Genomic DNA, 24,124 nt, shown 5'->3' with positions numbered 1-24,124 from the left:
ATTAAGAGCTCTGGCTGAGCTTCACAATGGAAAAGGGCACCTTTTACCGACAGGCAAAAAGGCAGGGGTTCTAGCCCCCTTTGATGTATATGTGTGCACGTGCTGTTCATTTCACTGCTGCTGTATACTATGACCTGACCCACCTGCCAGTGAGGAGCCCCCAACAGGAGGACATAAGAGCCTCTGTCCTACTCCGTCCGCCCAACACACGTAGGAGTACAAGTCACAAATATTACCCTCCCTGCCCGGCTTCCCTCGAGACAATTGTGTTTGTACAGACGCTCGACAAAGCCAGACACATCACGGTGGATTAACTCACAGACACAGTGGTGGCGGGCAGCTACAGTATAGTGCTGCACCTGACCGCAATTAAAATGTTAAATGGATTATTCAAAAATTAATAATTCAAGTGTTGGCATGTAAGTACTCTAGTAGAGTAAATATAAGGTACTAGATATATACACAGTAAGAGCAACATTTCCCAAACCTATTGCTATTCTATAAGATTGCAATATGTCATTAAGCCATGTGCTTTGTTTGTTGTGGGCTATTAGCAAAGTGAACTTCCTGACTGCATGTTCCGTTATGTAGTAATACTAATGTTAGTCCTTCCTTCATGTCTATTCTTTGTACAGTCTCAACACTATATGCCAAAGCAAATTCCTTGTGTCAGCCTCATACCTGCCAAGTTTCTATGTTTCCCACCCTTTCTTCTGTAAAATAGGGATGTTTTTCTTGCTCCCGATCATTGATTTTGAGCATCTGCCGATAACGATTTTTCCAGATCTGAAATTTATATTTTAAAGAACACGTTTATGCCATATCACAATAGTAGCCTACAATATCCCAAATCACAGACAATATCCAGTCTAATATCATGATATGGACATAATATTGATACTATAGGGATGTCCCGATCACATTTTATCGTTATCGGCCCAGATTTCCGATCACCCGATCCGATCCGATCCGATCGGAACAACCCTAATTGTAAATTTACAGTATGTAAACACAGGGCAGTTACATACTATATGCCTTTAAGATTCAACACTGAGAACTAGACCATGTATGGAACTTTGCACTATTTTGTGCATATTTTGTACTTTTATTTAATTGTTTCGCCTGTGTTAATAAGTGTGCTTTACAAGTAGGCTTGAACTGACAGAAAATGCACACCTGTGTGTAAAATTGAAATCACATTTATTGTTTGTTCAGGAGCTGATTCAACTTGAACCTTTTTGTGTACAGTTCACCATTCTTCTTTTTCAACTCCTCTCCCTTCCTCCTCATTTCATTACTCTTTTTTTAAACACACATGCACACACACACACACACACACACACACGCACACGCGTGCACGTACGCACGCACACAGTCACACACACACACAGTCACACACACACACACACCCCAGCAGATCAGCCAGTCACACTGGCTATAGGGGGCGTAGACACATTCATGCTTAATTTATACTCTGTAGTCTGTAGTACGACGGTGTCGTGCGCTGAATATAGTGCATGTACTGTACTGTACATGTACTGTACAAGCTCACTGTGAACTTGTACATGCGCTATTTCCAGCGTGCGCCGCCGTCAAGTGACTCGGCATAAACCAGGCTTCGGGGGGGAAGCACAAGGGATCTGTCCGACCACTCACACAGCAACACACAAACTACTAGGCCTTCTATGTGAAACGCTGACCGAGGAATCAAATCTCAACGTGCAAAATGGTCCCCTTTAAGGCCCGTTTCTTCTGTTTGTTTTGTTTGTTTTTAGAGTCCTTCGACGCCAGGACGTTGACACTCACATTTAAACATAATCCCCCTTTCTTATGGGGTACTTTTCAGTCGCTTCTCATCAACTCTCGCAAACAGTCTTTATACCAGCACCAATGTTTCAGCTTTTAGAGAAGAAACTAACTAAGTACAAATGAAAAATAACTCTAAAGATTCACCTTCCAGGACTGCAAATACGGAAATGCACAGAGCAATAAAAAATACATAGCCTCAAAAGTTGAAATCAAATCACAATAAAAGGAATTAAGATCACTTATTTTTTTCTTTTTTTTCCTTCTCTTCTTTTTCGTCCTCTTGTAACTATCTGGCTAATAGAACTGCTGACCGGCTCTACTAGCATCAACAGTTTCATAAGTACATGTAGTTATATAGGATTAATATGGGATACTGCAGAAAAGTCCTTTTTCTGGGGATATTCGCTTGGATCAAACAGTCATGTTTTGCAACACGTCACGTGAAACCGCTTTTGAGAGTTTCTCCACTTCCGGCGGGGACCCTCCGCCACTATTGCCTCGGCATGAAAGTTGACGGGAAAGCTCGCCTGAAAGCAAAAAATAAATAAAGGAAAAGAAACTCCAGTTTGCGAACAGAGACGATGCACATTTGTGAGGCTGGACTTGGGGCGGGTGGGTGAGTGGGGGTCCGGTGCTTTCGTAGAGCCCTGCTAGACATTGAGGGCGGAGGCCCTCATTTTATGACACAAAGACAAAACTGGGCGTAGTTTTGAGTCCATGTTTACATGGTGCAATAATAATCCAAACTAATGATTCTCAATGTGAGCTCCGGGGCCCCCAATGGGTCCTTGAGAGGGTTCCAGGGGTCTCCGGTTAAACAATGAGGAACCAAACTGACCCAAGACTGTACAAATGGAACATAGTTCTATTCGTACCAACCAATGCATATCAAACTGGGGGGTCCTTGAAAAGAATAAAAAGGTTGAGAATCACTGATCTAAAACCTAGTAACAACAGGTAAGAGTTTGTTTTTGGCCACTTGGTTAGTCTTTAAAAGCCTCTACTGGGTGGCTGACGCAGTGGACACACACTCCACCACCACTATGCTATTAGTCCAAATAGTCCTCCATAGTCCAACATGGACCCTCACAGGGTGTTTAAGTGGGGATCGGGTGGGGTAGCTGTGCAGGGTTCTTCCTCCGGGGCGAGGTCCAAATGTAAACAGCTTTTACAGCGGCAAAGACCAGGAAGTAAACACTCTCTTTGGCACATCCTCACAGAATGGATGTAGATGACGTTAGGGCTTGGCCATATGGACAAATCATCATGATACAGTATGTCTTTGACCAAATGCGGCGATATCGATGTTGGAATATCGTATTGTGACGATAATGAGTTTTCTTTCGTTTTTGGACCCATCACAACGCATTGCAATGCAACGTGTTGTGAGCTTGTAGGTATTTTCCCTATATACTTTTGTGTGATTAAACGTAATTTAAACCAGGACAAGAAAACACTTATCCATATCACAAAATCGCAAAGGATATCTGGTCTCATATCACGATAACGATATAATATCGCTATATTGCCCAGTCCTAATATATGAACGTTCTGGTTAGACCAGTGATTCTCAACCTTGTCTGGATCAGGGCTTACTTCAAAATCTCGAAAGTGTTCGCGGCACTGCATGCATTTTCAGAGCATGATTAAGGTGTCAAAGAAAAAATGTCATTTTTGGCGGGGTGTTTTGCCAATTATTTGGTGTCCCACTTGCAATACCCTCGCGGCCTATCAGTGGTCCCCGGCCCACAGGTTGAGAATCACAGGATTTAGACTGACTGCAGACAACTTGACTTCAGCTGAGGGGGGGGGGGGGGTATCGTCTCCACAATGTTTGTCTTTCCCTTTACAGCACAGCGACTAATGTACATCTCACTATGAATGTGTATGTACATACAAACTACCAAAAAAACAACGTGCACAGTCACAAACGCAACTGCGCACTCGCGTAAAAGTGCACGGTATAGACCTAAACGTCACACATTCCAAATATATTTCTTTTAAGGTTAAAAAAATTCCTAGCTTACCACATTCAGAAGTGTAATAAATAAATTAAAAAGAAATGATTTGGGTTACATTGAAAAGACAAGGAAGGGGAGAAAAAAATGGCAAACACAAAACTTTACATTGGGGGAAAACTTCATCGTTTTTCTGTGGCCCCCGCTTTTCCCGTCCATAAATAGAGATTAAGAAGGGATTGTGTGCCATTCAAATAGCAGCAGCCCTGTGTGTGATGGAAATCTTTTTTTTAATCCTAGAGTGTACAAATGAAACCAAATGGGTCCTCGCGAGTCCATTTGGTTACATTTGTACTCTCTAGGATTAATTCGTTTTCATAAAATCACAAAAGATTAAAATATCATAAAATATGAAGTGATCAATGGCACAGAAATCGGGGGAATAGGCCATAGGAATATTCGTTCATACTAGATTATGTATGAATGTGTGCATATATAATATCAACAGATTTAGTGCTTTTAGCTACATTCAGGCAACAGGAATTTGTTTTTTGGGGGAAAGGGGGAGGGACAGCTAATTATCTGTCACCTGTAATATTACATCATAAAGTGAACGGGTTGGTCTTCCCTTTTAGGGAAGTGTGTGCTTCCACTTCCTGCTCCGTTAACCAATCGGAACTCGTCTTTGTCCAATTCTGCCCGGCTCATTGGGGCATTTTTAGATAAGTGCTCAGTGACAACATCTAAACATCAAACAATGAGTCCAGAAATGTGTGCTTTTGTCTCTGTTGTAGCAATGGTTCTTGGCAATAACAGATTTATACCGTTGGAAAGCCTGTTGATTTCCCTTTTAAATGGTGCCCCAGTTGTAAGGAACAGGCATACAGTATGTGGGACGAGCAGCAACACAGTGGAAGATGTGGATTGAGCTTGTGAACATTTTTGCCAAATCTTCTCTGCCAATGCCAAACATCTTATTCTACTGTGGCTATTGACTATTGTCTGGTGTTGTTTGGTGGATTGGATGATCAGTAAAAGAAAGAAACGAGACATACCATTGACATTTGGCAACAGAGACGTAATCTACCAAACACAAATTTCCTATGTTATTGTTCAATGTTTTACATTAAAAAGTGCCGTAATAGACTTTTTCCTAAAGTGATTTAAAGTCTGTACAATGAGATTAACGGGATTACCCATAATGCACTGCTTCATTTCAGTCATGACCTTCTGTCTGAGGCTGAGGCCTCCCTTTTTTAAAGCACTTCTAGTAGAAATGGGCGTGGCCTCACAGGCCTTTAGTAAAGCACTATTTAGAAAGGAGGGGGGGGGGGGTGAAATGGTCCTGGACGGGGAGGGTTAAGGTTTTGGGGGGGGGGTTGTTTCAATAAAGTTTAAAGCACCTTGACATTCAATATAAATAAAATAAAATACAAATCACCACCTAATAAAAGGACAATAGCCTCCCAATAACCTTGGACCGCATCTCTGGCCTACAGAGAAGCCAGACGGCCTTGCTTCCCATGGTAATGGTGCGGAGTAACAGTCTGGAAGAAGGGGCCTCTGGGATGATCCCTGGAGGGGCATTGTGGACCCCTCCTCCTTCTTAGAACAAAACAAAAACACATTGCAAAAGGCCAAAGGAAAGACATGGATGGAAGAAGAGAACCGTAGAAACGTTTTGTTTCCTTTTCTTTACGGGTAAGACAATGGAGCGTTGCATTTAAGCCTGAGTTATACTTGGCTGCGCGGGGATGTTTCGCTTCCGAAATAGCTGATCTACAAGTTCACAACATGTCGCGTTGCCAGTGCTTCGCAAAGAGACCCCCAGTGGTCCTAGCAGGGGATCCAGGGCTTCTCAAAGAGACCCTCAGTGGTCCTAGCAGGGGTTCCAGGGCTTCTCAAAGAGACCCCCAGTGGTCCTAACAGGTTGTGTGTTCCAGGGGGTCCCCATGCAAGTTGGTAGTTAATATAACAATCACAATCACTTTAAACACTTTAACCATATTTATACCTCGGCTATTCAAAAAATGGCAGATCTATGAGCTACGAGGCAAAGTGTGGTGAGCTGCTATTATTCAAAACATTTTGAAAAATATTTAAAACAATTTGAAAAATATTTAAAACAATTTGAAAAAATAAAAAGATTAAATAAAGTTTAACACAAATAATCTTCTGTTCTCTTCCCTCCTTCCCTGGCAGAAAGTATTTTCAGGGTCCGTGTCCAAATACATCATTTTGAGGCTCCTCGAAGCGGAAAACCTTCGCGAACCACTGACATCGTGACACGTTGTGAGCTTAGCGACCGGCAGATTTGGGGCGTGCGACACCAGCGCGCCACTACCACCAAGTATAAATCAGCCATTCTACACGGCCGGGGCGGGGATTATGACGCTCGTTGTGGGGGTAGAGATAGGGGTCGGAGGAGTTAACAGAGCCCACTCCTCCGCGGCCACAACTGTCCGCATGGCGGCCGGAGCCAGAGGCGTGGGAGAGGAGGGGGCGCTCCCGCGGGTGGGTGCCGCCATCAGGGCCAGGGCCGGAGCTGTGGCGGCACTGAGAGGGAGCGTAGGCGCAGGAGGGCTGGAGGTCAGGACCGTCGTGGTGGAGGCGCTACTGGAGCTGCAGGTGGACGTGGAGGTAGAGGTGGATGCCGGTCCCGGTAGCGCCGCGGGGGCTTTGGGGCGCTCCCGCTCCTCGGCAGAGGAGGAGGGGGCTTTGGGGCGCTCCCGCTCCTCGGCAGAGGAGGAGGGGGCTTTGGGGCGCTCCCGTTCCTCGGCAGAGGAGGAGGGGGCTTTGGGGCGCTCCCGCTCCTCGGCAGAGGAGGAGGGGGCTTTGGGGCGCTCCCGCTCCTCGGCAGAGGAGGAGGGGGCTTTGGGGCGCTCCCGCTCCTCGGCAGAGGAGGAGGGGGCTTTGGGGTGCTCCCTCTCCTCAACCGCGGAGGAGGGGGCTTTGGGAGCGGCAGGCTTGTTGTAGTTCATCTTGAGGATGTGCTGCTGGAGGTGCCTGATCCAGTCCTCCTGCACCGACAGAGGCCCATGAAACTCCACCTCGCAGAACCTACACACACACACACACACACACACACACACACACACACACACACACACACACACACACACACACACACACACACACACACACACACACACACACACACACACACACACACACACACACACACACACACACACACACACACACACACACACACACACACACACACACACACAAAAACTGCCTTCAATTCCAAGGGCACCCAGTTTGATATACATTTAGCCACCGACCGCCATTTGACATTTCTATTACTGGTGATTTTTATATATATATATTTATACAAAAAGTGTGTGTAGCGGTTACAAAGTACGTTATATTTTTGGGCCAAAACAAAAAGGCTTTTGTTAAAAGGTTAAAGCACTATATTCTGATCATTGCTATACAGTGTTTGTTCTTTAATACACAGAAAATACAATTTCAGATTGGTTGCCAAACATTAGCCAATCAGGAAAAAGTAGGCCTATACCCATTTATCAGTGTTCCAGTTCCAATTCTGTCTGCTAATGTCTTTGTATCATCACTTCCAATATCACTTGTTTAATCTGTATCATGTGAGTTCTCTCTCCTGATTACAGACATGGAGACTCCTGTTACTGAACAATCATTCCATATCAATGAATACTATCAGAATAAATCTAAAGCTCTGTATAAGCACTCAATCACACATCTGTATATTGTTACTGTCAGGCAGAAAGCTCTTATCTCCATATTTTATTTTATCGCAAATTAACGCCCTACTTGATCATACTACAGCGTCGCACAAAAGCATAAAAAGTAACAGATCTGCAAACTTGAAGCGCCATGCGGGCAGCGGTGGCCGAACGGTTTGCGGAGCGGTCTTGTTATCGGAAGGTCGCCAGTTCGAATCCCCGGACCGGCACGTTAAAATTACCACCGCTGAAGTGCCCTTGAGCAAGGCATTGAACCCCTACCATGACATGTTCTATGAGCAGGGTCTGGCTGTAAACAAGCATCTCGAGCTTAGTCCATTCACCCTGGGTAAACAATGAACTTTGCTTTGCGAAGCACCGTGTTTTGTAGATCATACAAGGTTTCCACCCGACAGAGACGATATCCCACCCAGCCCGCCGCTCTCAATATAGTACATTAGCAGCTAAAAGTAGAGCACAGCTTGGGGATTTAGGGACTTTCACAGATAGACAGCTCTAATGACTATCAAGAAACTTTGTTCGAGGTACTAAAGTTTTATTTCTGAGGGCCCAAAGATCTCCCTGTGGCCCCCCTTAAGTTACCTCTTTGAGAAGCGACTGACATGGCCCCCCTTAAGTTACCTCTTTGAGAAGCGACTGACATGGCCCCCCTTAAGTTACCTCTTTGGGCCCAAAGATCTCCCTGTGGCCCCCCTTAAGTTACCTCTTTGAGAAGCGACTGACATGGCCCCCCTTAAGTTACCTCTTTGAGCAGCGACTGACATGGCACATTCATTGTCCCCCCAGGCGAGTCACTCAGTGATGGATTTTACTTACAGTACATTAAGAAAAAGTAGCAATACCACACACACTGTTGCTGTAATAGGTCTCCCCTGTATTCATAATTTTACTTGGCTAAAAGCACATAAGGATTGGCCTCAAAATATACTTACAGCACCAAAGTAAAAGACCTCAAATTTGTCAAAATGTGTCAAACTCTTTTAGAAAATAGCTGATCTACACCCTCACAAGGCTGAGTTTTAAGATAAAATGGGTCAAACCCAGCCAAATGGGCTACCGGCATATAAGTGATATTGCACTAATTATCAGTTCTTGATGTAACTGTTTATCACCCAAACTCGTGAAGGCTAAGTTGATAAATAAGTCCAAAAATGTAGTTAGTGCATTTTGGCTTTGTACGGCTGTACAGTTCTTGCGTGAATGCACTTAGTTACTTTCCACCTCCACTGCCTACACTCATGGCCTCCCTTCAGTCACCTCTTTGAGAAGCGACTAGCTTGGCACATTCATTGTCTCCTCCCCCAAGGCGAGTCACTCACCGGCACTTCAGGGTGTAGAACTTGCCCACCAGCTTGACCAGGGGGTAGGCGGGGGGCTTGGGGACCAGGGAAGGGATGGTACTGCTGCGGGGGGGCTTCGGGGACCCGCTGTCCCTCTCCTCTCCATGTTTCAGGGGCCTTCGCTCGAAACCTAGATGAGAATCGCAGAATAATGAATTGGGTTAAAGGTTTTGTCTCAATCAGGCAAACTGGAACACTTACCCTTCTTGAGATTCTAACTCCCTTTCTGTGGAATTTCTTAACCTCAGACTTCCCAGTAACAGATAACATTGACGCACCTCCACGTAACAGTGCAAAAACTTTTAGTGCACTGTTCCGTGGAAGAAAATACAAAATCTTCACTTTGCTACATTACTAAATGCATGTTGCAGACCTGCCAACCTTGGGATATTGACATGAGTACCACCATGCGCGGCACGGCAAATCCAGCGCATTAAATTAAAGAAATACATTTTTCATGAAACAATTAATTTACTGCCATTTTGTACAAACTCCCGAATCAAAAGTCAAACTCCCAGACTCCCAAACTCCAAGAGTCAAAAGTTCATACATGCTTAATCAGTGTTCACACACAAAGCACGATAACTACAGTAAATGTCATTTATTTCATTTATTTCTAACTGAAGTGGATGGCACATCATGGCAGAGTCCACACCAAGGGCAGGGCGTCAAGGCATGGTAGATCATCTCTTTGTGGGGCATAAGGTCAAACTGAGAGGCAACGGCACCCGTTGAAATGTCTTGTGTTTCACACTGTCCATATTGGTATCTGGCCTGCTTTCTGTCTCTTCCTTTCCTCTCTTTACACCTTTCTTGAAACTGCAATTATGGAACTTGTATGACAAAGAATTTGACCCAGTTTTCTCTTTATTTATTTAAAATCACACCCGTGTGAACTGAGTGGTGCACTCCCTCTCTCTCTCTCTCTCTCTCATTAGCAGGCAACAGTGCAGCACTATCGCTCTCTCTCTCTGTTTCTGGCACAACAGCGCCACTTTTGCCCCTACTGGTACTCATAGTAACAGTCACATACATAGTCACATAGGTAAAGACGGACATTGCTGTTCCTTGGAGTGGTTGCACCACTCCATTTTTTTTTATGGAAACCTGTGTGTGACAATATAGCCGAGTTGGGTTTGAGTTGATGTACTCGCACATTCAAACTGCAGGGCATGTGCCGGGCAGATAGATAAAAAGAAAAAATGTGAATATGCACTATGCTTAGTAGCTTCTAACACAAAAACATTACATCTCTGTCGGGTGGAAACCTCACATGTCCAAAACGGTTACTTTTCAGAATTCAATAGCAAAAATAGCAGATCTACAAGCTTGTGGATTTGTTACTTTCATAATGCTTTTGTCTGACACTGTAGGGTGATGAATTAGGGCTTTAATTTACGAAAACAAAAAAAACACAATACTGTATGATGTTAAAATATGGATATAAGAGGTTTCTGCCCGACAGCAACGATAAGTACTTTATTGATATTTGAGCATCCATGTATCTTTATTCTGGACATGGCAAGGACATGTAAATGTAAATAAAGCACTTTGTTTTGGAGCTCTGCTGCAGAGTGAGCGTATGGAAGTGAGAGACCGATGAGTAACTGACTGAATTAAACTCCAGCTGAAATGGCATAAGCTAAAACACACTAGCTGTGAACGGCGCACGTCAAAACATCAGGCCATGTATTGATTATATACACCAGTGGTGATAGATGTGCGCCCAGTGTTCTAAAATAGAATATCCTGAAACATCCTGAACAATTGTGAAGAATTTTAAATAATCATACAAAAATCCTCTTTTATGGGAGTTGGTCGGCAGAATTGGGCGTCCGTGGCCAAACACACATCAAAATGTTTTCTAAAAAGCTAAATACATTTTGGCAATCAATATTTAAAACACACAGATGTATTAGAAGTGCCCATAGAACCCTCTGCCACCATCGCAGTGTTTGGAGTTATTTCCCAAGATCTACGTCTTAGCCGGCAAAACAAGAATATGATAGCCTTTGCATCTCTTTGGCTAATACTATTTAAATGGAAGGAAAAATGACCACCAACCTTTAAATCTTGGGTTAATGATGTTTTACATCATTACGAAGATTCGCTACTCCACAAGAGGGTACACCATTTGGCAACCTTTTTTAACATACATTGAGAGGATGAACGCGGCTGACATCAACAATCCCTACTATTACACTGACCCTACTGTAATTGTTTTTTTGTTTTTTTGATATTTTATTGTCTCCACCAGGCCGAAGGCATGGGGAGAGAGTATGTTTTGCACTGAACCTCTGCCCCACATTTTCCAGAACGGCCTGTTATAGCGCCACCATGAGGCAGCTTTTCACATGTTTTACCTAAAACTGCACCGATCTGCGTGAAACGTTGCATGCACACTCCCTAGAGGCCAATGACAAATCTTTGACCTGCATTTTCCGCATCTGCCTTTTATAGCGCCACCAGGAGGCCGACTTTTGTAAAACACATTTTTTTATATTACTCCTCCAGATTCTGTCCAAAAATCTCACAAATCGTTACACAGTATCTCTATGGTCATGTGCTCAAGTCGGATCTGTCCGATATTTCATATTCATCCAATTGCCATTAAAGGCACCCTTTTCACATTGGCCTATTATAGTGCCACCAGGCACTCTGCATTTCCTCAACAAAATGAAGAAAATTGTTGCAAAAAACTAACAAACAAAAAAAACATGTTTATATTACTCCTAAACATTTTGCCAAACATCTCACACAGTCCTATCCTCCTGGTGGAGACCTGTGCCCAGAAGGGCACTTTTTCTAGTTGTTATTATTATTATTATTTGTTTGCATATTGTGTCTAATATTTGATTAATTTCTTCTATTTTTGAATATGTATGTATGTATATTTGTATGTGCCTTTTATTTCATTGTTAATGGTACAAGATACCGGGGTTGTGGCTCTTTCAGAGCGGGAACTCTGGGGGGAGGGAGGGGTAAAAAAGTTCAAAAAAATGTGTATGCTATTTTTGACTCATGAAAAATTAATAAAGAAACTTTTTCTAAAAGGTTAAATAAAAAGAGATCTTTCATTTCAGGTCGACTGCAGTGGGAAAAGGGAACACGTAAATGTTGCTCACCTCGGGGCAGCCGGACGTTGAGCTCGCTGCGTGCGACCTGCGCTTGAGGCGCGAGTGTGCTGGGATGGCGGCCGGGGCTGGGGATCCTGCCGTGGCCCGGCCTGGTGGCGGAGGAGGGAACCTGAAGGTTGCTACCGCCGCCCCCGCCGTCCCTGACACCCCCTTCTGTGGCCCTGGAAGAGCCCTGGCTGGCACCGAGGCCCAGCGGCTGCACAAAGCTCAGAGCCACAGCAGACCACGGACCCGAGGAAGAGGACGACGAAGGCTTGTGGGACGACGACAAAGAGAGGATGTGGTCGGGGTCCGACGTCGAGGACAGAGGAGAGTTGCTCTTCTGGGAGACAGAAGGAACATAATGCACAGTTTGTACCGTGCTACAGTACAAACTGTGATGTTGTACTGTAGCACGGCCTGGTTTAACAGCCTATCAATAGTATATAAGAACAAACAGTATAGCCAAATTAAGATCTGCGCTAAAAGTGTTGGTAGGCCAGTTGAGGTCGTGTTACGTTCCTTTAAAGAGGCCCAGACCAAGAGCATGCTTAGACTTGCGAAGAGTATCTCTTCTGACCCCTTACATGTTTTAAATGATGAATATCAACTGTTGCCCTCCATGAGGCGGTTTAGAGTCCCTACATTTAAGAAAAACAGACTAAAGAACTCGTTTGTACATCAGTCTGTCTTGCTTCTAAACCAAAATCGTTAAACCAGTGGATATGTTCTCGTTCCTGATAGTTTCTGTGATTTTTGTCCTGTAATGTCTATAATTTTGTAATGTAGGTATGTCTATGTCTTATCTGTTTCTTGAACAGTGACGTCATGGACGCAAAACAAATTTCAGTGCAAGCTGACAATAACGTTGTATCATATCGTAAATTCACACCAGCAGAGGAATTTAGCCGCCGTTGTTCTAAACGGTAGGCAGAGCCAAGCAATAAATAATTTTACCCCCCCAACCCTACTGTATGTTACTACCTGCATTCACCCCAACCCTACTGTATGTTACTACCTGCATTCAAATAAAGATCTACCGCACGAGAACCCAAAAATCTGCAGCTCATCCAAAGAGGAAGAGATCTTAGGTTTCTGGTCTACTCTACAATATACTCTACAATATAGCACATACTTATCACACATTATCTAGTACTGGTAGTGATTTCTGCTCACACTATAACACTGGTTCTCAACGTCGGGCCTTTATGCCACAGTCACAGTCACACTGGCTGATACATAAGATACGAAGATACAAAGATACAAAGCGGTGCAGCTTTATCTGAAGTGTTGATCACCACGCTCGTTGACGTCATTGCGCATGCGTCCAACGAGCGGGGGGGAAAAAAAGGAAAACAAAGCCTGGCGTTCAAAAGAACACTGGCTGAACGGAATTAATTAGTTTCCCCCCAATTACAAGCAGAGATTGGAAATGGTTAAACAACACTACACTCGTTTTGTGGCTGCAGTTGAAGCCAGCTCAACGTGGATTGTAGCTTTTGTAGCAGCTACAAACATCGGGCGTTGCTTTAATCTTCATGTCGCTGGCTTCCAGTGAAAATGAACTATAACGCTGTGTACAAATGAAGCAAATGGACCCTTACGAGTCTAATTGGCGAGTTAAATAATCACTGAGGATTTTACTGTGTAGATCAGGGTTCCAGTAGTTTATTTCTGTGAATCTCCATCTTTTTAATGTCAGGCATCCCAAGTTTGATATGCATTAGGCCACACACCCCCATTTAATACAGGGTTTTTTATTTATTTATTTTAATCTCTGGGATCCTCAAACTGCAGTTGTAAAATCCTCAGTGTTAACCAAATGCTGAGAACAAGTGCAGCATATAACACAGTTCCAGTGCATACAGACAGACCTGTATAATCAATTCCACATTACAGGCGGATTTGAGTCGACTTCAGCAGAATAAGACCACATTCACAATAAGATGACAAGGACATCTTAAAGGTAATGCATTCTGTATGTGTGTCACATCACGGCGGAGGGAGTCGGGGTGACAGTGACGCAAATGCACCAGAAACTAAACCAGCGGGGAATGGAGAGAGAGAGAGAGAGAGAGAGAGAGAGAGAGAGAGAAAGAGAGAGAAACTGTATATTTGCCTCTATCAACGGCGCGCCATAATTTATCTGAAGATGAAACATAAGCTGCCAGGCACCCTGGTTACTATGGCAACTATCAAGTCAATAGCCAACTAGTTCTGGCATCTGTCCCTGCAGCGATATTCCGTCGCTGTGGGGGAAGAAACCTCGTATCTCCATATTTCAAGATTTGTTTTTTGGGCTAAATTAATGCCCTACTTTGTTGTACCACATTGTCACACAAAATAGCAATCTACACACTCTCAATCACAGCACGTTGAGAGCTTGTAGATCAGCTATTTTTGTTACTTTACAGTTACAGATTTGTAGTGTAAGATTGAAAGTGGGTATGTGTGTCTGTGGGTAGCAAAAGAAAGCTCAAAACGTTTCGAGCTTGTGAATCTGCTATTTTTGATAATTGTAGTAGATGTTGTAGTTGTAGTATGATCAAGTAGGGCATTCATTTACGAAAACACACGTAAAAATATGGAGATAAGAGGTTTCCCCCCCACACACACATTTCCTGAAAAGTAACAGTTTTGGACATAGGAGGTTTCCACCCTGATTGACGATATTTGCAGGGTGTTAAGATGCAAGGCTTTACAGTAGAGCTGGAGGCTTGTTAGACAACACAAGACACAAAATGTCTGTCGAGGCGCCAGCAGAGGCGTTTCATGCTGCCACAGAGCCGTGCTCGGAGCTGACAATGCCATTAAGTCAGCGTGGGCGAAGAAAAAGTAACATAGTCCATAATGTGACGAGTCACGGTTATACTATACTGTATATAAGCTACTGCCAAGTCCTGTGGGTCCGGTCCGCTACATTAATGGATGTTTAGATCTTCTGTAATACAGTGATTCTAAAGCTTCTGTTAATTCAAGTACCCTCACAGTTTGATTGTGCACTAGGCCACGGGCCCCCGTTTCATAGGACTTGTATCTCTGGGACAGAAATCTACACGGTAAAATACACAGTCCATTTGGTTCCATTTGTACAGACCTGTTACAGTACGTTTTAACAGCGGGCGACAGCCAGACGAATTTTCCGGAAGTGCATTATTTGTCAATGGGATAGCAGGCGAACAGGCGATGGTCGAAAAGTGGGTGGAGGAACGTCGGCTGAAAATATGAAAATAATTCATCTTTTGGCCGACGTCGTCCGGCGATAGTGGGCGATTGGGGCGATAGCCAATGAAATTCAAGTGTCACTCGCCGTTGTTCTCCCGCTGTTAAAATGCACTGATCTGCAAGGTCGCACATGCATCCCATATAAAATAATTCCACGTCTCGTCGTGGGTGAGCACGGATCTGTCCAGTGGTTGGTGGGACAGACATCTTCACCATTTATATACTTTGTTGACCGGCATCCCCAGGGGTCTATACTCAAATGTTATATATTAACTCATAAACACATAATTAAACTCATAAGCCTCTTTCCGCTGAATGTTAGAATGTGAACACTAATGTTCCAGTGGTGATTGGTGAAAGATGGCTAGCCTCTTACACCGCCACGCTGTAAAAATGCAGCGTTTTGGGATGACGCAACAGATGGGAGTCCCTCACCTTCTTGGGGGTGGAGCGGTTCCCCTGCATGTAGCTGCGGTGCATCTCCACCACCTTCTGTGGCCTGCTCTTCATCCAGGCGCTCAGCGTCTCGATGGGCGAGCCGTTCACGCACCACTCCGTCACGCCGAACTGCCGCAGGTGGGCCCGCGCGTGGCTGGCTAGGGCCTTGCGGTTCTCAAAATAGAAGCCGCACAACTCGCAGCTGGCATCTGGAGAAGAGGTTTTTTTGTTTACGCCACAAGGATGTAGAATTGCGTGTGTTCATTGTTCATTTCATACATGCCCGCAGTGAGTGGGGTTTTTTTTTACCACTAAACCCTATATACTTTGTTTTTACATCAATAGTAAAAGAAAAATGCTTATAGATTGCTATTTTGTTCAGTTATTTTCCTAATTTCCTTTTCCTATTATGATATGCCCAGAGCCGAGCCATTGCCCATTGGAGTCACTAGCGCAGGGACAAAGATCACCCCCAAAGACATCCTCCTCCGAACATGGAAAATTGTGTTCCCTCTGCAAAGGTGGATTCGAAACTCTAAAACTCTACTGTGGTGGGCAGGTACACTACCCCTGCACCACCCACCCAAGTGCCCTGATGGTTCACGTGGTTGGTATAAATGTTTTACAAATCCCACTGTACCTAAATCTTAAACCATATAACCAACTGTCATATTAACCACCTAATGTCCTTTGAGTTCACGCAGACGGGACATGTTCAACATCTTACCCTGATGCCCGGCTCCGTGCTTATCGGGGGAAGACTTCCTCTTGAAGGAGTAGTCGTGCGGCAGAGGGGAGAAGGTCTTGATGTGATGGGATGGTGACTGGGCGGTCTCCGCAGGATGGCTGTCCTCCGACAGAGGCCTCTTCCCCAGCTGTGACACCCTGAAGAACTTCCCCGAGCTTGGGTTGGCCGACGGCCCCAACAGTCCCCCCAGGCCATGCTTGTGGAGCCTAGACCAAGGGTGACCATATTATTTACAAAAACACAAACAGTCAAATCCCATTTCAAAATACCAAAAATAACCAATCTATATGAGAGCTTGTAGATCTGGTATTTTTGTCCATTTATTTGACTTTTTTATCTGGTGTATTCAGCAGGATACGGGACAATTACTTTAGCGGAACAGATAAGCATGATAAACATCTATGGACAATCCCGGACAAAGCAGGACGTATGGTCACTGTACCTTGACCCCGAGTGCAGGAGGCTCAGGGGAGATTTGCGGTATTTGGCTGACTGGTAGCTCGAAACTCGCTGGCCTTCCAGACTCTCCCAAGCGGGGCTGCCACCTCCCTGGCCGGACTCCTTCTTCACTCTCTGGTCAGATGGAGAGGAGGTGCCTCCTCTGCCTTCTCGCTTGTGCATAATCTCCCTCAGGGTGTCGATGGGCGAGCCGTTGACCGACCACTCCGTGATTCCCATCTGGCGCAGGTGGGAGCGGGCGTGACTGGACAGGCCTTTGCGGTTCTCGAAGTACTCCCCGCAGAACTCACAGCGGATGTCCCGCGTCGGTTCGGCCTCATGGGTCATGGCTGGGCGACAACCGTAGGCGAGAAGAGAAGAAATAGAAGAGTGAGTAAACAAGTTGTTTGTCGTTACAAAACAAAGAATCAAACTTGAGGACAAAATACTTGAGTGCAAGACTGCAACTATTCCCTAGTAGCGATTATTATATTGATACATTTTTTGATTGATTGAATAATGAAGTAAGTAGGTTTTTTATATATATTTCATATTCTAGAAAACAAATTCTAGACGATTGTTTAAATAATTAACTAAATTGATTAGTCACTTAAGCCCTACTTTATACTTGTCATACAATGGTCACGGTGTCACGCAAGAATCCAAACAATAGCATATCAACAAGCTCACAGCGTATCACAGCACGATGTCACAGCAGGTGTCCTTGACAGGGGTTCCAAGGGGTCCCCAGCTAAATTATTGATACTTCAAAACCAAATGGACCCCCTCTTGGCTCTGTAATTCCAGGGAGCATACGAATGGAACCAGGATCCGTTTGGTTCCATTCGTAGAATTTCGTACACATTTCAAGGACCCCCGGTTCGAACATCAAACCGGGGGTCCTTGAAATGAAAAGGGTTGAGAATCACGGCCTGAACGCACCTAGGTTGAGGGGGAAGATGCTGTCCTGGCTGCTCCAGCTGCAGTTGAGCGGCGCAGAGGCCCGTCCTCCCCCGGACCCCCCGGGTGACATGGTGACCTCTAGCTGCACGGGCTCCGGCTTCATCTTGATGACCAGACCCCCAGAGGGGGACGAGGAGGACCCCGGCTTGCTGGCACAGGCGGTGGGCTGCGGCGGCGGGCTGGAGGGCCGGGCGAAGCCGAACGGAAGACGACCAAGGAGCGTGGCGGGGGAAGGGGAGGAGGAGAGGGGGGGAGGGGAACGGGCGGACGCAGCCAACGATGACGATGGAGGGGGCGGCGTCTTGTGCCTAGAGCTGTAAGGATCGTGACATTGCTGCATTTAGTTGACAATTAACTGTCACACAAATAACTGCAGTTAATGATTTAATTGGAGAATTTGTTTCCATTGAATATTTCTGTTCGTCTTTTAGGCTTTGGGAATAAACTAGACAGCTACGGACAAGATATTATCTTGTACAGACAAAATATATAGAGATAAAATATATTTTGAATGCATGGCCATTCTTGTCTACGGGCTCCGTAGACAAATAACGTATACAAAAAGATTACTGACGATGACCGTTACCAATAATCAAAATATATAATGTACGTATGGCCAAAATAGGCAATATATTTGATAACTTTCAAACAAAATGTTACCACTTACAGAAAACCCTCTATTTTTAGAGAAACTTGTACTATACACCTAAACTCATTGGCAAAAACAATCTTACAGGCTTGTAGGCTATTAATAGGCATGCTGTGGTTCAAGTGCGTAAATCGTGGAAATAGTCGATGCACAAGCGCACCGCTATTGTTCAACAGATTAATTTATCTAGGCAAAAGAAATTGCGATTATCTCAGATAGATAGGCGATCAGGTGATTCATTATGTAATATTAGTGCCAGGCCTACTTATGGGGTTTGAGCGGCAAGGCGCAGGGCAGGCCCCGCCTGGTGATCACCTCCCTCAGGGTGTCGATGGGCGAGCCGTTGACCGACCACTCCGTGATGCCCATCTGGCGCAGGTGGGAGCGGGCGTGACTGGACAGGCCTTTGCGGTTCTCAAAGTACTCCCCGCAGAACTCACAGCCGATCTCTTTAAGAGGTTCACCTGAGCGGAGGACACAATTGGAAGTAAATGCATGCAGGGGGGAGTCCCCCAGCTAAACGATTGATAGTTACAGTAGGAACCAAATGGACCTTTACAGGAACCAAATGGACCTTTACAGGTCAGTGAGAATCACAGACCTACATGACAGCCTGAACGTACAGATGGAACCAAATGGAACCCAATGGGTCTACTTGATTCCCCAATTGTTTTCCTTCTACACAAATCACTTCTCTGAATATAGACGATCTTTAAGATCACAAAACTAGCTAACCTCTCTATTAGCTAACCGGCTATTTTCACGTATTATAAGGACGTGTCCAGAGTGGGAACGCTAGGGTTCATATGGTTGATGATTTATGATCATGCAAAACGGGCACGTTTAGCGTCCTCGGGCGTATAGCACTCACTGTGTGGAAGTGCCATGAGCTCGCCACTGCTCAGGCGGAAGACCTGCATGGCGGAGGACTTGTGCCGCTTGGTGGGTGGATGGCCGTGCAAAGACGAGGCGGACGAAGAGGTGACTTTGGATGGCGAGCCCCCCCTCGACGTGGTCATCTTATAGAGGAGAGGCGAGGGGGAGGAGGTGGACGTCAAGAGGGACATCGGGCGCTTCGGGGAGGCCAGCGCCGTGGCAAGGCCCGGTGTTTCGACGGAGACGGGACCGTCGGCCTGCAGCGTGTTGACATTGTGCTTGAAGTCGTCCGTGTGGATGAGCTGGTTGAGGAGGTCTATGGGGGACCCTTTGGACTCGGAGTACTCCACCCCGAAGTGTCGCAGGTGGGCCCTCGCGTGGCTGGACAGGCCCTTGCGAGTCTCGAACCAAGCGCCGCACAGCTGACAAATGATGTCTTTGTTGGGGTCCACCTCCAATGCTGCAGGAAAGCAACACATCTAGTTAGCACAATAGAACCACTACTTACAGCAGTGGTTCCCTGACCTTTTCTGGATCAGCATTCCAAATCTCCAAAGCGTTCGCAGCCCACCCATCTGACCATTTCCAACCTGATTGTAAATCACTGAGTTATAGAATTGTAAACTAGTTATAGAATCATAAACTATTTATAGAATCATAAACTATTTATAGAATCATAAACTACAGAAATAATTGAATAAAGAACGAGCTATAGAATCATAAACAAGTAATCAAATCTTAATCTAGTTGTAGTTACCAGCAAACTAGTTCCTTTACAGAAGGTTCAGAATCTGGGTCTTGCCTGTACTTTTTAACCTGATTTCTATCTGTTCCTATTTTTTCTTTTCTTTAAAATTCAGTACCCGTATTTATCTTTTGTATATTGTAATTGTACAAACTTCTCACTTGTACCTAAACTAGATGTATCATAAATGAGTTATAAAGTGGGAGTTCTAATCTAGGGGTCCCCACCTAAACTGTAGGAACCAAATTGACCTTTACAGTAGTGCTGCACAATTCTTGCTTAATGTTAATCTCGATTTTGAATTGAGATCATGATTCTCACACAATTCTCATTTTTTCCATGGAAATATTTATTGTCTTTAGTTTGTAGTTGCTGAACAGTAATAAATTCAAAATGTGGCACCTGGAGCAAAAGTGCTTTACTTAAATCTCTCTTAGTCATGCACACCAAACTCGGGTGTCCTTGAAATTAAAAGGTTTTGAGAACCACTGATTTATAGACTTCTGGCTATTTGTGCTATTTCTGAATTCCACCATTGTATAACATGAAGAGCCATTCTCACAGACACCGAACACTATAACTATAATTATGTCGTTCACCATTTTCTTTGTTATAATTGTGGTGTGGTGTGGACTCATCCACATGAGTTGTAACTAATTCATATAATTATATGAATTAGTTATATTAGTTTATATTATTTATAGTTATACTATAAATATTATTTATAGTTGTGCTTGGTGTGAACAGTCCCTAATCAGACTAATCGAATTAGTCGATTATAAAAAAATATATATTGGATTTTTCTTTTTTAATAAACCCTGCTTCTTGATAAATCGATTACCTACATGAGCAAGATTAAGCTTTAATTTCCAGTGAATTGCCCACTAGCCCTAATGCAAGAGTTCAACATAAGCTGGGAAGAGAAGTTCCACTTACTGAGGTTGAGAGGGGCGTCAGACTCCTGCGGTGCCCAGAACGGTTTGGTGGTGGCGATGGAGGCTAAGCTCTTGATGCTGCCGGCCTTGTGGTCCTGGGAGCGCATAGGCAGCAGAGAGGATATGGGGGCTTTCCTCACAACGGGGAACGGGGAGGCGGGGCGCAGCGGTGCCGAGGGGGGCCGGGGAGATATGCCGGGGGACGGGCAAGGCGTGGGCGTGGAAGAAGAGGAAGACGCGCCCTTCACAGCCTTGGCCAGGACAGACAGATGGATCGGCTTCTCTTCGAAGTCTGCGTCCTGCGGTTCCGCCTCCTCGTTGTTGTGCATGGCGGTAGGGCTGTCGGGAAATGTTTAGCTGACAATTCATTGAATGTCGTACTCCAAGTACATAGCGATTAACGATTTCATTGTGTTTTGGGGCATTGAACACTGGGACACAGAAATAAAGATTACATTTCTGTTTGCCTTTTAGGCTTTGTAAATAACAATTGCACAGGGCAATGACATATAACTTCAATATACAAAGGAATGATCAGTACCAATAATTTAAATGAATAATGCACAATGGCATAAAAAAAATGGCCGTTGCATTGTGACGCCTTGTGAGGTTGTAGATATGATATGAATCAATCCAACAGATGAATCCATACAGCTGAATGAAAACGATCGCGCACAAATAATTGTGATTATCTCAAATAATTGTGATCAAGCGATTATGTCATAATCGCGACAGGCCTACTTCTTGGCAGACGGTGGCCGGGGTGGTGCAAGCGGCGGGGTGAAGTGGCCGTCCATGCCGCGCTCCTTGGCGATCTGGTAGAGGAGGTCGATGGGCGCGCCGCTGCTCTCCGACACGCTGATGCCAAGCTGGCGCAGGTGGGAGCGGGCGTGGCTGGACAGGCCCCTCCCGGTCTCGAAGTGGGCGCCGCACACCGTGCACTTCAACAGGTCAGGGTCTGTGACGGAGGGAAACGCAGACCAGCGGCATGAAGAGAGAGATGCAAGGCAACAGGCAACAGGCAATTTGTACTTATTTTTTGTGTGATTATTTCGTATTAACTTAAACTGCTCTTTGTGTCATGAGTACATCCACACAATATAAAAGTATAATAAGTGATAATAAAGCGGCTAATTTCTTCCCGAAACAAGGTTGGTTTTTCACCGATACATACAATCATCAACCTGTATGAATGAGGCATCGCCAAATGAATACTTTGATATTCGCCAATGCATTTTTGGATGATTTATTTTCCGCAATCTCTGACTTTTAGTTGCACAACAGTGTCTCGCACTGGAAATAGATAGATGGAAAAAGATCTTCAGATCGGCTATTTTTGGTGCCAAGTACAATCCTCTTTCCCTCCTGACATGGTCAAGGCAGATGGCCATCCACCCTAGAACCTGGGTCTGCCACAATTTTATTCCAGTTAAGGGGGAGTTTTTCCATTGCCACCGTCAAATAAATAGTTTGCTCAGGATGAGATAACGGGGGTCCGCTCATAATTCCGACTCCCTTTATTCTGACATCCCAATAGTCCGACAAATGTTAGGTTAGTGTGAGGTTAGGGTTAGGGATAGGGTTATTTATCATGGGGCCAGTCGGCCAAACAGGACGTCGGAAACATGAGCCATCAGAAGAATGACATGGCACTGGACAATGTAGGGTCAAGGCTCTATAATTATGTAAAGTGCCTTGAGACAACTGTTGTGATTTGGCACTATAATAAAATTGACTTGAAATGAACTGAATACATAACTCTGGCTTAAGTTTAACGTTCCATTCAGCACACTTCTGAATCCTTCAAGAGAACCATTTCTTTTTTTACGGACGGTTCGCTTATTGCCATCTATGTTAGCTTGTTGCAAAGAAAGCAACCGGTTTGCATAACAGGAACAGGTGCCTGGAGTTCTCTCAGCTCAACCTCGGTGCATCTGTCTCCCCTGAAACCAAACAATGGCAGCATTTTGCAGTGGGCCACCCCCCTCACCTCTAGTGTCTACACACGGCGTCACCCAGCTTGCGGTAACACGAGCACACAGCTCCGAGGTCTTCCCTATTAGCACCTCAATACGTCCGTCTGCCCCTGAGGGCGTCCCTAGGGGCACCCCTCTGGCGTTCGCCGTTCAGCAACGCTGATCCGAGGTCAGTTGTGTCACTGCTTTACTCAACGCGACAGATCAGTGCTGGACCGTGGCAGAAAGTGATCCACTGTCAGTCACGTCTCGATCGCAAAAGGCTGAAGTGCACTCACCTTGGCTGCATCGATCAATTATTTTCTTAGTGATTATTGATTATTTTGCGTTTAAAGTGCGTTTAAAAAAACCATGTAGTATACTGTATATATACTGTATATACACACACACACACTATAGGCTACATATACAGTAGCCTATCAATTAAATTAACCATGTAAGCATTAACTTATACTTAAAAAAACATAAAAAATGGTGAATAACAGATCTACAAGAGATGCGATGCATTGTGAGCTTGTAGATCTATTTTCAGTATTTGTTTTTTACTTTTTTTTAGACTATGATGACAAAACAGGGATCGATTATGAATGGATTATTTTATCAAATTATCAAAACATTCAACCGATCTGCAGCTGCATTAACTGTTGCGCTCCTGAAGTGCCCTCACTCACCCTTGGTGTCTGCATCATCCTGGTCCCTGGGAGAGGGGTGGTCCGGGTCCTGGCTGAGCGGACCCTTTGTCCCTGTGTTGGAGCTCAGACCCTCCTCCTCCTCCTCCTCCTCCTCTTCTACACCCTCCTCCTGAGGTTCTGGTCCACACACAAGCCACCACCACCAAAAAAAAGTGTAAAATGCCAAAGCCACTTATTATAAACTTCTGTTGCGGTAAGAATTCGACTTACATTAGCTAATCACCATGTAATGCCGGTAGGCTACTGTTAAGAAGGAAGGTATATGTATTTAAACTGCAGACTGCAAACAAAACAAATCCCTTTTGCATTTATTATTCATATTGTCCAGTGACCTATAAGTATAGGCTATACTGTACATAATGAAAATGCAGGATGAATGTCAATCTATAGCCAAACTGTGTGAGCTGATTTAGTAGCCTATAGTCATAATAATAACAAGAGCGCATATTCACAACCTTCCGAGTATAGAAATAATAGGCTAATCATGA

The 24,124-nt window shown here is 44.7% G+C and overlaps 1 protein-coding gene across 1 annotated transcript in view; it reads right to left on the bottom strand.

The window, feature by feature from the left end:
* Positions 1–1,183: 1,183 nt before the first annotated feature.
* The window catches only part of LOC306937056 (protein Wiz-like), a 38,752-nt gene continuing 15,811 nt past the window's right edge, over positions 1,184–24,124 (bottom strand). The window contains exons 11-22 of the mRNA XM_079520731.1: positions 23,616–23,753; positions 21,710–21,926; positions 20,970–21,307; positions 19,284–19,748; positions 18,678–18,876; positions 17,743–18,077; positions 16,805–17,150; positions 16,342–16,568; positions 15,612–15,823; positions 11,961–12,294; positions 8,815–8,965; positions 1,184–6,827 (exon numbers count right to left, since the gene is read on the bottom strand). Of these exons, the coding sequence (XP_079376857.1) occupies positions 6,134–6,827; positions 8,815–8,965; positions 11,961–12,294; positions 15,612–15,823; positions 16,342–16,568; positions 16,805–17,150; positions 17,743–18,077; positions 18,678–18,876; positions 19,284–19,748; positions 20,970–21,307; positions 21,710–21,926; positions 23,616–23,753 (3,656 nt within the window). The 3' untranslated portion in view covers positions 1,184–6,133. The remainder of the gene's footprint in view (positions 6,828–8,814; positions 8,966–11,960; positions 12,295–15,611; positions 15,824–16,341; positions 16,569–16,804; positions 17,151–17,742; positions 18,078–18,677; positions 18,877–19,283; positions 19,749–20,969; positions 21,308–21,709; positions 21,927–23,615; positions 23,754–24,124) is intronic.

Source organism: Electrona antarctica, assembly GCF_951216825.1.
Source record: "Electrona antarctica genome assembly, chromosome: 14".
In the NCBI taxonomy this organism is placed as follows: Eukaryota; Metazoa; Chordata; class Actinopteri; order Myctophiformes; family Myctophidae; genus Electrona; species Electrona antarctica.
Note: the sequence above shows the minus strand (reverse complement) of the source record. Positions and strands in the feature narration are given on the sequence as shown.